General features: G+C 45.2%; 1 protein-coding gene across 1 annotated transcript in view; it reads right to left on the bottom strand.

The window, feature by feature from the left end:
- The window catches only part of LOC141133874 (NACHT, LRR and PYD domains-containing protein 3-like), a gene marked incomplete in the record, with an annotated part of 735962 nt that overhangs the window by 258545 nt on the left and 459792 nt on the right, over positions 1–17625 (bottom strand). The window contains 1 exon segment of the mRNA XM_073623461.1: positions 11516–11818. Within this exon segment, the coding sequence (XP_073479562.1) occupies positions 11516–11818 (303 nt within the window).

The following is a 17625-nucleotide window of genomic DNA, read 5'->3' as shown; positions in this document are numbered from 1 at the left end:
CAAAACTGAGAATATGTATAGGGTGACAAAAAATAGATGTACTCTCACAAGGGTAATGTACCCTGATACCCGGTATTCTGGTACCTTCATCAGGGGTTTGAGAGCTGTGGATATTCTGTGCATACATGAATTCCAAAAGGAATGACTCTGTGTTCAGGTAGCACCCAAAGCCCCTGGGGTTAAATACTGTGATTTTCGTAAATGCCAGACCAGGGCTATGTAAAATTAGTGTGTATGTAGAGTTGCTGATATCAGGAGATATAGATGAGCCAACTAGGGAACAAAAACGTTCAAGAGAACCAATTGCATGCCGGCTGCTAGCACTGACAGGGGAAGGCACCCCTCACAGGACCCACACACCCTAAGGGTCTTACATAGGAGCCCACCACTATGGGATTGCTTTTTGGACATTGATCCTTCCGGTATACAGCCGGCATGCAATTGGTTCTCTTGAAAGTTTTTGTTCCCTAGTTGGCTTATCTACTATACCTCCTGATATCGGCAACTCTACATACACACTAGTTTTACATAGCCCTGGTCTGGCATTGACGAAAATCACGGTATTTAACCCCAGGGGCTATGGGTGCTATCTGAACACAGAGTCATTCCTTTTGGAATTCATGTATGCACAGAATATCCACAGCTCTCAAACCCCTGATGAAGGTACCAGAATACCGGAAACGCGTCAGGTATCGGGGTACATTACCCTTGTGAGAGTACATCTATTTTTTGTCACCATATACATATTCTCAGTTTTGATTGTGTATATACTATGGAATGATTTTCTATTTTTTATGTTAGATGCTTTCACGTCTTTTTTAACCATATTAATAAAATTTATATTTTTATACTTAAAGAGTTGGTGGCCTGCTAATGTATTATATAATGGATCCTGTATGTATACAATGTATTATATAATATATCCTGCATGTATACAATGTATTATATAATATATCCTGCATGTATACAATGTATTATATAATATATCCTGCATGTATACAATGTATTATATAATATAATCTGTATGTATAAAATGTATTATATAATATATCCTGTATGTATACAATGTATTAAATAATATATCCTGTATGTATACAATGTATTATATAATGGATCCTGTATGTATACAATGTATTAAATAATATATCCTGTATGTATACAATGTATTATATAATGGATCCTGTATGTATACAATGTATTATATAATGGATCCTGTATGTATACAATGTATTATATAATGGATTCTGTATGTATATAATGTATTATATCCACTTGCTTACTAGGCACTAGAGATGAGCTTCGTGTTCAAGTCGAACCCATGTTCGACTCAAACATCGTCTGTTCGCTCGTTCGCCGAATTGCGAACGATATGGGCCGTTCGCGCCAAATTTGTGTGGCGCGTCACGGCCCATAATTCACTGCGGCATCGCAGTGCATTGCTGGCTGATGATTGGCCAAGCATGCACTATGACCCGCATGCTTGGCCAATCACAGCGCCGTCTGAACAGAGAGCCGTAATTGGCCAAAGCCAAGGAGGCTTTGGCCAATTATGGCTCAGGGGATTTAGTACACGCCCCACACTATATAAGGCGGCCTGCACGGCGGCCCTGTGTAGTGTGTGTTCCGGCGTTGAAAGAGATAGACAGAGAGACAGTGTCATTTGATTTGAGTTAGATAGATTAGGCAGAACAGTCAGTCAGTTAGCTGCACTTACAGTGTATTGTGTATATATATATGCATCCCAGGTGTTGCATATATATATATATATATACACTGTATTCAGTTTAGCTAGATCCGTTCCTGTTATCTTCCTACTGACAGACAGGCTTGTCTTGTTACAGTATTTACAGCTACCTGAAGAAAATTACTGGTGTTCTTTTGATCCTATTAGTACCACAGTCAGGCAGCTAGACTATTTACAGTTAGTGCAGTGCGTCCTGCTCACAGTGTTCAGCTAAACCTACAAGTTAGTGTGGTACGTCCACCTCACAGTGTTCAGCTAAACCTACAAGTTAGTGTGGTGCGTCCACCTCACAGTGTTCAGCTAAACCTACAAGTTAGTGCGGTGCGTCCTGCTCACAGTGTTCAGCTAAAACTACAAGTTAGTGTAGTGAGACCTCTGCACAGTGTTCATCTAAAGCTACAAGTTAGTACAGTGCGTCCTGCTCACAGTGTTCAGCTAGATCCATTCCTGTTATCTTCTTACTGACAGGCAGGCTTGTCTTGTTACAGTATTTACAGCTACCTGAAGAAAATTGCTGGTGTTCTTTTGATCCTATTAGTACCACAGTCAGGCAGCTAGACTATTTACAGTTAGTGCAGTGCGTCCTGCTCACAGTGTTCAGCTAAAACTACAAGTTAGTGGGGTGCGTCCTGCTCACAGTGTTCAGCTAAACCTACAAGTTAGTGGGGTGCGTCCTGCTCACAGTGTTCAGCTAAAACTACAAGTTAGTGTGGTGCGTCCACCTCACAGTGTTCAGCTAAACCTACAAGTTAGTGCGGTGTGTCCTGCTCAGTGTTCAGCTAAAACTACAAGTTAGTGCTGTGCGTCCTGCTCACAGTGTTCAGCTAAACCTACAAGTTAGTGTAGTGAGACCTCTGCACAGTGTTCATCTAAAGCTACAAGTTAGTGCAGTGCGTCCTGCTCACAGTGTTCAGCTAAAACTACAAGTTAGTGCTGTGCGTCCTGCTCACAGTGTTCAGCTAAAACTACAAGTTATTTTTTTGTGAGCTCTGCACAGTGTTCACCTAAAGCTACCTGTAGAAGGTTGGTGGTGTTTTCCTGATCCTATCACTACCGCAGGCAGCTAAAAAAGCTACAAGTTAGTTTTTTGCGAGCACTGCACAGTGTTCACCTAAAGCTACCTGTAGAAGGTTGTGGTGTTCTCATACTACAGGCAGGCAGTTGATTTTGCTAGCTGCAGTATCAGTACATATATATATATATATATATATATATATACTGTATATATCCCAGCTTAGTGCAGCTACAGGCCATTAGTATGTCTGGAAGGCCAAGAAGGAGAGGCAGACAGTCACAAGCCAATAAGAGAGGGCAAGCAGGCTCTGTGTCTAGTGCTGGTCGTGGAGACGGTGCATCCTCATCAGCACGTGGCCGTGGGACGCGCTTGGCCTTTTTTTCGGCAGCTGGCCGTGTTGAGCCGCAACATGCGGAAGACTTGGTCGAGTGGATGACCAAGCCGTCCTCATCCTCCTCTCTCACCCATGCCCAGGGTACTTTGTCTGGCAAAGCAGCGGCCTCTTCCCTCGGCTCGATGTCATCAATGACTCCTTCCCTAGCCCCACCATGTCCTCCTGAGGAGTCCCTCAAACTGTTTGACCACAGTGTTGGGTACATGCTCCAGGAGGATGCCCAGCGTTTGGAAGGCTCTGATGATGATACTGAGCTCGATGAAGGCAGTGACATGAGCACGGACAGAGGGGGTGCCCAAGAAGGACAGCAATCTGGCAGTCATGCTCCCCCGGCTGCAGCATACTGCCAGGTTTGCTCCAGTGATGAGGAGGGAGGGGATGATGAGGTCACTGACTCAACGTGGGTGCCTGATAGGAGAGAGGAGGAGGAGGAGGCGGCACATCACCAACGAGGCAGGATGCCCTCCAGGGGCCAGCCTAAGGGCAGCACATTGACTGCATCACACCCCAAAGCTCCACATGTGCAGGGCGCTGCAGTCTCTGCGCGTTATTCAAAAAGTTATTTGGTGTGGGCCTTTTTTGAGACGAGTGCATCAGATCGCACCGCTGCTACTTGCAACATATGTCTCAAGCGTATCTCGCGTGGCCAAAACATCTCCCGCTTGGGTACCACATGCTTGACCAGACATATGTTGACCTGCCATGCAGTTCGTTGGCAAGCGTATCTAAAAGACCCACACCAAAGAACAAAGAGGACCTCTCCTTGCTCCTCATCAGCTGAGATCTCCAACCCCACTATACCTTCAGTCCTCTCTGAGACCTGCACTGAGAGGAATGAAGATGTAGAATTAGGTTTGTCACAGCCAAGTACTTGTGGGCAATCTGCTTTTGGTACACCGACGTCTGATTGTACCAGGCGAATTTCCCTGCCCCAGCTGCTGCACCGCCGAAAGAAGTTTGCTCCCAGCCATCCACATGCGCAGCGGTTGAATGCTAGCTTGGCAAAATTGCTAGCACTTCAACTGCTGCCTTTTCAGTTGGTAGACTCTGCCCCCTTCCGTGAGTTTGTGGAATGTGCGGTTCCTCAGTGGCAGGTACCCAAACGCCACTTTTTCTCACGGAAGGTGATTCCGGCTCTCTACCGGCATGTGGAAGGCAATGTCCATGCCTCGCTGGACAGGGCAGTCAGCGGTAAGGTGCATATTACCGCTGACTCATGGTCCAGCAGGCATGGACAGTGACGTTACCTAAGTTTCACGCACATTGAGTGACTCTGCTGGCAGCTAGGAAGGATGCAGGACAAGGTGCAGTAGTGTTGGAGGTTGTTCCGCCACCACGCCTCCAAAATGCTAATGATTGTGACACACCTCTCTCCTCCACCCCCTCCTTCTTCTTCCTCCATGGCCTCTTCCTGTGCTTTGTCCTCGGAAACCAGCGGTGCTCCGTAGCCGTTCAAGGGGCTACGCAAGTATGCAGGCCAAAAGATGCCGAGCGGTGCTTGAGCTGGTGTGCTTGGGGGACAGGAGTCACACTGGGGCAGAGGTTCTGTCAGCTCTGCAGGGGCAGGTTCAGAGGTGGTTGACGCCATGCCAACTTAAGGCAGGAATGGTGGTTTGCGACAATGGCACCAACCTCCTCTCTGCCCTCCGACAGGGACAAATGACCCATGTGCCCTGTTTGGCTCACGTCCTTAACTTGGTGGTGCAGCAGTTCTTGGGCAGGTACCCGGGCTTACAGGATGTCCTGAGGCAGGCCAGGAAAGTCTGTGTGCATTTCCGCCGGTCATATAATGCCAGTGCTCGGCTGACGGACCTCCAAAAGGAGTTTAACCTGCCCAAGAACCCCCTAATTTGTGACATGCCCACCAGGTGGAACTCAACGTTGGCCATGCTGCAGCGGCTGCACACGCAGCAGAGGGCCATCAATGAGTACCTGTGCGACTATGGCACCAGGACAGGGTCAGGGGAGCTTGTTTTTTTTTTCCCCACGCCAGTGGGCCATGATCAGGGATGCATGCACTGTCCTGTCACCATTTGAGGAGGCCACAAGGATGGTGAGCAGTGACAGTGCATGCATCAGTGACACTGTCCCCCTTGTCCACCTGTTGGAGCACACACTGCGTGGAATAATGGACAGGGCACTTGAGGCAGAACAGAGGCAGGAAGAGGAGGACTTCCTTAGCTCTCAAGGCCCCTTTTATCCAGACAGTGTTCCTGCGTGCCTGCCGATCACACAGGAAGAGGACGAGGAAGAGGAGGAGGAGGAGGAGGAAGATTGTGTCAGTATGGAGGTGGAGCCTGGCACTCAGCATCAGCAGCAGTCTTTAAGGGATCAGTCCCAAGAAACACATGGACTTGTACGTGGCTGGGAGGAGGTGGCTGCGGACCATGTCGTCCTTAGTGACCCAGAGGACTCCGGACCGAATGCCTCAGCAAACCTATGCCTCCCTGATCCTGCAAAGCCTGCGTAAGGATCCTCGTATTCATGGTATCAAGTATAAGGACCAATACCGGCTGGCAACCCTCCTTGATCCACGTTACAAGGGTAAGGCTGCGGACCTTATCTTGCCATCGCAGAGGGAGCAGAGGATGAAACATCTTTGGGAGGCCTTGCAGAAAGGTCTGTGCAACGCGTTCCCAGAGACTGGGAGGTTACAAACTCCTGTTTCTGGACAACGTGTTGCTAAGGCTTCGGTCAGTCAAAGAAGGAGCGGTGGAGAAGGTGGCCGTCTGACCGATGTGTTCAGACAATTTTTTGGTCCGCAGCCCCAAGGTATGATCGGTTCCAGCAACCATCGCCAGCATCTGTTTTACATGGTGCAGGAATACCTAGGGGCAAGATCTGACTTGGACACCTTTCCCACTGAAAATCCTCTGGGTTGCTGGGTCTTGAGGATGGATCACTGGCCAGAGCTTGCACAGTATGCAATTGAGCTACTGACCTGTCCTGCATCCAGCGTTCTTTCAGAACGCACATTCAGTGCTGCTGGAGGCTCTGTAACCGATCACAGGGTGCGTCTGTCCACCGACTCGGTCGATCGACTGACCTTCATAAAAATGAATCAGTCTTGGATCACCACCAGCTACCAAGCACCCGATGCTGATGTAACCAAATAATTTTTTTTGAAATCTCAGATCCCTTCAAAGACTGCCTATGCTGATGCTGAGTGACTATCCCTGAGTAATTATCCTCTTCCTCCTCAATCATCACGCTGATAGCTTGTAAGAACATTTTTGGTTCTGGACGCCACCATCAGTGCCTAAGGCCCAATTTTTCAGCCCCTGTTTAACAGGGGCGTGTAATTACAATTTTTGATGCAATACTTTGCAGCAGGGCTTATTTCAGCATTCCAACTAGAGTGTCTGTGAGGGGTTGCAGTGTTGTGGCACCAGCACCAGTGCCTAAGGCCCAATTGTTCTGCCCCTGTTTAACAGGGGCGTGTAATTACAATTTTTGATGCAATACTTTGCAGCAGGGCTCGTTCCTGCGTTCCAACTAGAGTGTCTGTGAGGGGTTGCAGTGTTGTGGCACCAGCACCAGTGCCTAAGGCCTAATTTTTCAGCCCTTGTTCAACAGGGGCATGTAATTACAATTCTTGATCTAATATTTCACAGCAGGGCCCATTTCTGCACCCACCAAGAGCGAGTGAGGACTTACAGTGTTGTGGCACCAGCACCACAACCACCAAAGGCCCAATTTTTCTGCCCCTGTTCAACAGGGGCATGTAATTACAATTCTTGATCTAATATTTCACAGCAGGGCCCTGTGAGGGCTTACAGTGTTGTGGCCACAACAACACCTAAGGCCCAAATTTCTGCTGAGTATATAGGGCAGGCCCCTACTTTCAAACATCTAACTTACAAACAACTCCTACTTGCAAACGGAAGGAGACAACAGGAAGTGAGATGAAATCTACCCCTAGGAAGGGAAATTCTCTCCTGTAAGAGTTAATATGGGAAAAACATTTCTCCTTTCCACTGATGCTTTCCAATCCTTGTTCCACAAAAAACCCCAAATTTTCAAAAAACATTTGTCATTGGGACAAAAAGTGAGGTGAAATCTTCTGAAGAGGAGGACAGACAGCAAAGCAAATGTCACAGGGGTGATAACCCTTCCCTATGTTTTCCAAAAAGCTTAAAAAAGATTTTTTGGCTGGAGCTAAACACGTTAAAAATGTACCCGTTCAAAATTACAAACAGATTCTACTTAACAACAAACCTACAGTCCCTGTCTTGTTTGCACCACCTGTATACTGCTGTTCAGAGTATATAGGGCCTGGTGGCCCCACACCTTTCCTTATTTTAATTTGGGTGCGGGGTTCCCCTTAATATCCATACAAGACCCAAAGGGCATGGTAATGGACTGGGGGGTACCCATGCCGTTTGTCTCACTGATTTTCATCCATATTGCCAGGACCCGACATTACATTAAACCCGCAAGCAGTTTTAACCACTTCAATACCAGGCACTTAGACACCTTCCCGCCCAGGCCGATTTTCAGCTTTCAGCGCTGTTGCAGTTTGAATGACAATTGCGCGGTCATGCTACACGGTATCCAAACAATTTTTTTATCATTTTGTTCCCACAAATAGAGCTTTCTTTTGGTGGTATTTGATCACCTCTGCGGTTTTTATTTTTTGCGCAACAAATAAAAAAGGACCGAAAATTTTGAAAAAAAAACAAGTTTTTCTTTGTTTCTGTTAAAACTTTTTGTAAATAAGTACATTTTCTTCTTCAATGACTGGCACTGATATGGCTGCACTGACGGGCACTGATACGGCGGCACTGATGGGCACCGATTAAGTGGCACCAATGAGGTGGCACTGATAGGTGGCACTGATGGGCACTGATAGGTGGCACTGGTATGCGGCACTGATGGGCACTCATAGGTGGCACCGATGGGCACTCATAGGTGGCATTGATGGGCACTCATAGGTGGCATTGATGGTTACTTATGGGTGGCCCTGATAGTTGGCACGGATGGGCACGGATGGGCACTGATAGGTGGGCACTGATGGGCACTGACAGGTGGCACCGATGGACACTGATGGTTGGCCTTGATTACACTGGTTATTTGCAGTGATGCCCCTAAGGGTGGCATTGCTGGGCATCACTGCAACATAATGGTGCCAATCAGTGCCCATTTGTGGGCACCGATTGGCACAGATTGGGCACACTGGGCACATGTGGATGGCCATGGGGTACATACCTGGCCATCCACATGTTGCCCCTTCCCTGGTGGTCCTAGTGGCGATCCCTGGTGGTCCAGTGTGGTGATCTGAGGGGGGGCTGCTCTGATAAACAATCAGTGCAGACCCCCCCTGCCAGGAGAGCCGTCGATCGGCTCTCCCCTACTCGCGTCTGTCAGACGCGAGTGAGGAAGAGCCGATTAACGGCTCTTCCTATTGACAGCATGATCAGCCATGATTGGACACGGCTGATCACGTGGTAAAGAGCCTCCGCCGGAGGCTCTTTACCAGGATCGGTGTAGCGGTGTGTCAGACTGACACACCGCTCCACCGATCGCTGCGATGCGCGCCCCCGTGGGCGCGCGGCGGCATGTTATCCTGCTGGATGTCATATGACGTCCAGTCAGGATAACATAACCACTTCCCGGACGTCAATCCGCCATAGGGCGGGCGGGAAGTGGTTAAATTAGATTTTTTCCTTTTAAAAATGACATTTTGTACAGGGACTGTTCTAAACACGGGAAACACGCGCCACTTTACAGGCAAAGGAATATTTCACTTTTTTTTTTTTTACTTTAAGCATCATTAAAATCACTGCTCCCGAAAAAACGTCCATTTTTAAAAGTTTTTTTTGCATTGATACATGTCCCCTGGGGTAGGACCTGGGTCCCCAAACCCTTTTTAGGACAATACCATGCAAATTAGCCTTTAAAATGAGCACTTTTGATTTCGAACGTTCGAGTCCCATAGACGTCAATGGGGTTCTAACGTTCGTGCAAATTTTCGGTCCATTCGCAGGTTCTGGTGCGAACGGAACCGGGGGGTGTTTGGCTCATCCCTACTAGGCACTTAAACCCCATTCCTGCCCAGACCAATTTTCAGGGCTGACGCACTTTGAATGACAATTGCGCGGTTATACAACACTGTACCCAAATGAAATTTTTATCATTTTTTTCTCACAAATAGAGCTGTCTTTTGGTGGTATTTAATCACAGCTGGGATTTTTATTTTTTGCTAAACAAAAAAAAGGAAAATTTTGAAAAAAAATAAATCACGTATTATAGTTTGTTATAAAATTTTGCAAACAGGTAATTTTTCTCCTTCATTGATATGCGCTGATGAGGCGACACTGGTGGGCACTGATAGGCACAGTTAAGGCAGCACTGATGGGGAAAGATAAGGTGGCACTGATGGCCACTGATGGGCCCTGATGGGTGGCACGGATGGGTGGCAGTGATGTCTAGCACTGTTGTTGAGGCACTGATAGGTGGCACTGAGGGCACTGATGGGTGGCACTGTGGGCACTGGTAGGCGGTACTGCTGCCTATTGCTAGGTGGCACTGGCAGGGGGCACAGGTGGGCACTAAAGATCTGCAGTAGCTCGCCGTGATCTGGACTGATGTCCCTCTCACGCCTGCCGGTGATCTGCTTTTTTTCCTCCTCAGGCTGTCAGCGTGAGGAGAAAAAATAGCCGACTACCGCCTCTGTTGACATCACATGATCAGCTGTCATTGGCTGACAGCTGATCACGTGGTAAGGGGTCGGGATCGACCCCCTACTCCGATCTGTGATCAGACGAGTCTCAAAGACTCGCTGATCACAGAGCGCACCGTGCGTGCCCTGCAGGGGGGCACGCTGGCTGCTCATGCACGGGAGGACGTCAATGGACATAGTCTCAGCAAAGCAGATCTGCACTGTAGCCGTCATTCGGCTATAGCATTGATCTGAAGTGGATATAATATATCCTGTGTGTATACAATGTATTATATAATGTAAACAATGTATTATATAATGTATTCTGTATGTATACAATGTATTATAGAACATATCCTGTATGTATACAATGTATTATATAATATATCCTGTATGCATACAATGTATTATATGATGTATTCTGTATGTATACAATGTATAATGGATCCTGTATGTATACAGTGTATTATATAATGGATCCTGTATGTATACAATGTATTATATAATGTACCCTGTATGTATACAATGCATTATATAATGTACCCTGTATGTATACAATGTATTATATAATGTACCCTGTATGTATACAATGTATTATAGAATGGATCCTGTATGTATACAATGTATTATATAATATATCCTGTATGTATACAATGTATTATATAATATATCCTGTATGTAGTTAATGTATTATATAATGGATCCTGTATGTATACAATGTATTATATAATGGATCCTGTATGTATACAATGTATAATGTAGTCTGTATGTATACAATGTATTATATAATGTATCCTGTATGTATACAATGCATTATATATGGATCATGTATGTATACACTGTATTATATAATATATCCTGTATGTATACAATGTATTATATAATATATCCTGTATGTAAACAATTATATAATGTATCATGTATGTATACAATGTATTATATAATATATCCTGTATGTACACAATGTATTATATAATGTATCCTGTATGTATACAATGTATTATATATGGATCATGTATGTATACAATGTATTATATAATATATCCTGTATGTATACAATGCATTATATAATATATCCTGTATGTATACAATATATTATATAATATATCCTGTATGTATACAATGTATTATATAATAGATCCTGTATGTATACAATGTATTATATAATGTATGCTGTATGTATACAATGTATTATATAATATATCCTGTATGTATACAATGTATTATATAATAGATCCTGTATGTATACAATGTATTATATAATGTATGCTGTATGTATACAATGTATTATATAATGGATCCTGTATGTATACAATGTATCTTTCTCTTCATTTAGAAAAGAAAGAAAACACAGGGGTGAGCTGCACAGTGACTTATTACTATGACTGCCAATCAGATGATATCACATCGATCATGTGACAGGGAACCGGGGGTCCCATATTCTGATCATTAGTACGATCCCGGGACTCTTGGTGAGATCCTAGTCTCTGTGCAGCACTCTCCCAGCACAAAGAGAGGTACGCAGATATGTGTCCCCCAGAATAAAGACCCCTTTTTGTGGGGCTGTCAGTGGGAAGGGGTTTATCCAGTTGGAAGCTCCTGATTGGTCACTGACTTTCCCTGGATGACATTCCTAGTTCTTCCTTACACAGATATTGATCAGGAATTGGTAGGAAATGGACATTATAGATGGGAACTCACCATTTTGTGCTCTCCTCTCCTGGAGGTCATTTGCGGGTCCCATCAGATCGATCAGTTTAAAGACATGAATAGTGACATCCAGAGCCCCTTCTTCTCCATATGTTTTTATCAGGATGTCCTTGGTGGTGATCCAGTCGGCATTTTCTAATCTTCGTCGGGGGATGGGACATTTATCTCCATAGGAGAAATCAGACAATTTGTTCCTAAATCTCTTGAAGTCACGTTCTATCAGATCCTCCAGAGAATATATGATAAGATCCCCGGGGGTTTGTTTCCTCTTTCCCAGGACACCAGGAGCCAACCCTGCAGAGAGGACAATCGGCAACCATAACCATTCATCCTGATTGGATGATTTCTGACACATGACAGCAGATAAGTCTGTACTGGCAGTAGGATTGCCACCTCATCCCTTCGAACCCAAACACATATTAAATTACAAAGGTTCTGTGGCTGATTAAGGTGGTAATTAAACTCACTTAGTGCCTTACCTGCATTCAATTGGCCACAGAACCTGTGTAATTAATATGTGTTCGGGTTTAAAGGGATGAGGTGGCCACTCTGGCAGCCAGCAATGCTATAAAAATTATATAGAAGGGAAAGGAAATGATCGTACATTATTCTATGGGGGGATTGGATTCCCTGTGGTAATCTCATATGATTGCCTCCATAGTGGTTAAGTTACCTCTCAGATGGATTAATATTTTGTGCAAACACTAAGGGGGGCTATTTTTTAAAAAACATCACCTTCGTGAATCATCCCTATAAAAGTGTCTAATATGTTTATTTCCTTTGATCATCGGCTCCATCTAGTGGTCATAATGCCATATCTTACTGGTTGAGGTATTTCAAGAAAATAATGTATTATGAGCTGATGATCATAGGAAGTAAACCTATTAGACAAATCACAGGGATTATTAGTGATGACTATACAAATGACACAAACTCATAGTAATTATTTTATATACAGACCTCCTAATGTATATGTATGGATGATCATTTTAAACATCATGTTTATTGATTGTTTCATAGTAAACTAAAAGAAAAATATAAAACATTTAAAAAACCTTCCCCCCTGAATAATGATGTGTCTGATCAGTGTGAACTAAGAGCTCCGATTACCCCCAAATCTCCCAGCAGTATGTCAGAAAATAATAATACTTCGCCAACTAAAATATGTCAAACAGCCGACACAACAATCAGACTAATTGTGAATCAATAAACGTAAAAAAGTGTGGCGCTAAGAGGAATGTGATGTTCGTTATTGAGCAAGACCAACCAGAATGTTCATCTGGAGGTCAAAAATGCACAATAAAGTATTTTATGAAAAAAAACTCTACTGGTTGCATGAAAATCGCATACAATACAAGCTCATCAAAGCCCCTTGCGTATTTGTGAATCAATCTAGTATATCAAATTTATTATTAAGCATAAAAGAAACTTTGCAATACTTAAACTATAAGTCACCCCAGTTGAAGTCCATGCGGACGAAACGCGCCGGGTTTGATATGCCTGTCCAGCCACGATTTATGTAAGCGCTTATTTTATCTATTATTGCACCTGGTCCTTGTTTGCTTTAGGAGCCAGAGTGTTTTTTATTACCAAACTTTTAATAAAAGTTTTTCGGAAGCTGATTCACACTATGTTGAAGTATTTTCTTCATTTTTCCATTTTGAGGGTTATATCCTTTCCGTGAAGACCCACAATTGGATTGCTATACAGTCCTATACCATGGAGACTGCAATACAGTGATATTGGGGGAGAGTGACCGGTAGGGATGAGCTTCGAGTTCAAGTCTAACTCATGTTCGACTCGAAGATCGGCTGTTCGCAAGTTCGCCGAACAGCGAACAATTTGGGGTGTTCGCGGCAAATTCGAATGCCGCGGAACACCCTTTAAGAGTTTATGGGAGAAATCAAAAGTGCTAATTTTAAAGGCTTATATGCAAGTTATTGTCATAAAAAGTGTTTGGGGACCCGGGTCCTGCCCCAGGGGACATGGATCAATGCAAAAAAAAGTTTTAAAAACTGCCGTTTTTTCAGGAGCAGTGATTTTAATAATGCTTAAAGTCAAACAATAAAAGTGTAATATCCCTTTAAATTTCGTAGCTGGGGGTGTCTATAGTATGCCTGTAAAGGGGCGCATGTTTCCCGTGTTTAGAACAGTCTGACAGCAAAATGACATTTTGAAGGAAAAAAGCCATTTAAAACTACTCGCGGCTATTGCATTGCCGGTCCGACAATACACATAGAAGTTCATTGATTAAAACGGCATGGGAATTCCACACAGGGGAGCCCCGAACCAAAATTTAAAAAAAAATGACGTGGGGGTCCCCCTAAATTCCATACCAGGCCCTTCAGGTCTGGTATGGATATTAAGGGGAGCCCCGGCCAAAATTTTAAAAAAAAATGATATGTGGGTCCCCTTAAATTCCATACTAGACCTTTCAGGTCTGGTACGGATTTTAAGGGGAACCCCACGCCAAAAAAAAAAAAATGGCATGGGGTCCCCACAAAAATCCATACCAGACCCTTATCCGAGCACGCAGCCTGGCAGGCTGCAGGAAAAGAGGGGGGATGAGAGAGCGCCCCCCCTCCTGAACCGTACCAGGCCACATGCCCTCAACATTGGGAGGGTGCTTTGGGGTAGCCCCCTAAAACACCTTGTCCCCATGTTGATGAGGACAAGGGCCTCATCCCCACAACCCTGGACGGTGGTTGTGGGGGTCTGCGGGCGGGGGGCTTATCAGAATCTGGAAGCCCCCTTTAACAAGGGGACCCCCAGATCCCGGCCCCCCTCTGTGTGAAATGGTAAGGGGGTACTTACCCATACCATTTCACTAAAAAACTGTCAAAAATGTTAAAAATGACAAGAGAGTTTTTGACAATTCCTTTATTTAAATGCTTCTTCTTTCTTCTACCTTCCTTCATCTTCTTCTTCTGGTTCTTCTGGTTCTTCTGGCTCTTCTGGTTCTTCTGGTTCTTCCTCCGGCATTCTCGCCCAGCATCTCCTCCGCGGCGTCTTCTATCTTCTTCTCCTCGGGCCGCTCCGCACCCATGGCATGGGGGGAGGCTCCCGCTCTTCTCTTCTTCTCTTCTTCATCTTTATCTTCTTCTTCATCTTCTTTTCTTCTCATCCTCTCTTCTTCTCTTCTTCATTTTCTTCTCCGGGCCGCTCCGCATCCATGCTGGCATAGAGGGAGGCTCCCGCTGTGTGACAGCGTCTCCTTGTCTGACGGTTCTTAAATAACGGGGGGCGGGGCCACCCGGTGACCACGCCCCCCTCTGACGCACGGGACATGACGGGACTTCCCTGTGGCATTCCCTGTGACGTCACAGGGAAGTCCTGTCAAGTCACCGTGCATCAGAGGGGGGCGGGGTCACCGGGTGGCCCCACCCGCCATTATTTAAGAACCGTCAGACGAGGAGACGCCGTCACACAGCGGGAGCCTCCCTCCATGCCAGCATGGGTGCGGAGCGGCCCGGAGAAGAAAATGAAGAAGAGAAGAAAAGAAGATGAAGAAGAAGAGAAGAAGATGAAGAGAAGAGCGGGAGCCTCCCCTCATGCCATGGGTGCCGAGCGGCCCGAGGAGAAGAAGATAGAAGACGCCGCAGAGGAGATGCTGGATGAGAACTTCGGAGGAAGAACCAGAAGAGCCAGAAGAACCAGAAGAAGATAAAGGAAGATAGAAGAAAGAAGAAGCATTTAAATAAAGGAATTGTCAAAAACTGTCTCTTGTCATTTTTAACATTTTTGACAGTTTTTTAGTGAAATGGTAGGGGTAAAAGTACCCCCTTACCATTTCACAGAGGGGGGGCGGGATCTGGGGGTCCCTTTGTTAAAGGGGGCTTTCAGATTCCGATAAACCCCCTGCCCACAGATCCCCACAACCACCGGCCAGGGTTGTGGGGATGAGGCCCTTGTCCTCATCAACATGGGGACAAGGTGTTTTGGGGGGCTACCCCAAAGCACCCTCCCAATGTTGAGGGCATGTGGCCTGGTACGGTTCAGGAGGGGGGGAGCTCTCTCGTCCCCCCCTCTTTTCCTGCGGCCTGCCAGGTTGCGTGCTCGGATAAAGGTCTGGTATGGATTTTTGGGGGGACCCCACGTCGTTTTTTTTTCCTTTGGTGTGGGGTTCCCCTTAAAATCCGTAACAGACCTAAAGGGTCTGGTATGGAATTTAGGGGGACCCCCACGTCATTTTTTTAAAAAATTTTGGCCGGGGTTCCCCTTAATATCCATACCAGACCTGAAGGGCCTGGTATGGAATTTAGGGGGACCCCCACGTCATTTTTTTTTTAATTTTGGTTCGGAGTTCCCCTGTGGGGAATTCCCATGCCATTTTTATCAATGAACTTCTATGTGTATTGTCGGACCGGCAATGCAATAGCCGCGAGTAGGTTTAAATGGCTTTTTTCCTTCAAAATGTCATTTTGCTGTCAGACTGTTCTAAACACGGGAAACATGCGCCCTTTTACAGGCATACTATAGACACCCCCCAGCTACGAAATTTAAAGGGATATTACACTTTTATTGTTTGACTTTAAGCATTATTAAAATCACTGCTCCTGAAAAAACGGCCGTTTTTAAAACTTTTTTTTGCATTGATCCATGTCCCCTGGGGCAGGACCCAGGTCCCCAAAAACTTTTTATGACAATAACTTGCATATAAGCCTTTAAAATTAGCACTTTTGATTATTCATGTTCGTGTCCCATAGACTTTAACGGTGTTCGCATGTTCGAACGAACTTTTTTCCTGTTTGCATGTTCTGGTGCGAACCGAACAGGGGGGTGTTCGGCTCATCCCTAGTGACCGGTGAGTGCTTCTACCATTCCTCCATCGAGCCTGGATGTAGTGCCACATTCATCTCTTCCATAGGCGTGTGCAGGGGGTGTGCCAGGTGTGCCTGGGCACACCCTAATCCCTATGCCCGGTACCCATACAGCCTACTGCCTGGGTTACCCCACCCTGCAGTGCTGCCAGCTTCCCTACTCTCCTCCTGGGTGCTGTGGGGGATGTTTCAGGATGGAGACCAGGGAAGGGGCTGGTAAGTATATCATTTGCCAGCCCTTTCCTTTTTTTAAAGGAACATAGTAAACACACTCACTCGCTGTGCCCATTCATAACAGAAGCATAGTAAACTGTTTGCTATGCTTCAGTTTGTGACTGAACGGGAAGTCCCTCAGCACAGAGCACTTCTGATTTATTCACTGCCCTGTGCAGCTGAGGCTGCAGAGTAAGGCACGTGTGTTTGAGCTTTGGGGTGCACACCCTAATACAATAGGCTGCGCACACCTATGATCTCTTCCAGGATTACCAACTCCGGTTACTCCTTAAGCCTGTCTGACTCTCAGCCGCTGGCTAGTGAGTCCATCAATTCCGGTAAGGGTATTTTTACCTGTTTTTATCCACACTACGAGCCTGGTTACCATACTGCAATGAAGTTTGCCCCAGCCATGGGAGATCGATAGATTACGCCCTATTGAAGGCTATACCAGCCATTCTTGTATATATGTTCCAAAGAACTTTCACTGAACTTCTTTATTTATTTTCACTTTTTTTTATTATTGAGCACATGCTTATGTTCAGATTTGTGCACAGTCATGATTGCAATATTATTCACATGAGTATATATTATGCGGATATATTTTACATTTTTGAGTCATACACAGTGACTTATAGTTTAAGTATTGCAAAGTTTCTTTTACGCTTAACTATAAATTTGATATACTAGATTGATTCACAAATACGCAAGGGGCTTTGATGAGCTTGTATTGTATGCGATTCTCATGCAACCAGTAGAGTTTTTGTTTCATCAAATACTTTATTGTGCATTTTTGACCTCCAGATGAACATTCTGGTTGGTCTTGCTCAATAACGAACATCACGTTCCTCTTAGCGGCACACTTTTTTACGTTTATTGATTCCCAGCAGTATGTGTCATGTGACACTGGGCTGTTTTCTCCTTAGGATTATAGACAAAGAATTCCACCGACCACTACACAAATAGCCATAAAATTTGGGGTCCTTCAGTTATTATGGATCACTGGACCATCTCAGAAGATCATTTCCATCAATGATAAATAAAATCTGAAGAAACGGGAATGTGATG

The sequence above is a fragment of the Aquarana catesbeiana genome, linkage group LG03 (genome assembly GCF_042186555.1).
Source record: "Aquarana catesbeiana isolate 2022-GZ linkage group LG03, ASM4218655v1, whole genome shotgun sequence".
Lineage (NCBI taxonomy): Eukaryota > Metazoa > Chordata > Amphibia > Anura > Ranidae > Aquarana > Aquarana catesbeiana.
The sequence above is the reverse complement of the archived record's forward strand: the minus strand, read 5'-3'. Positions and strand labels throughout refer to the sequence as shown.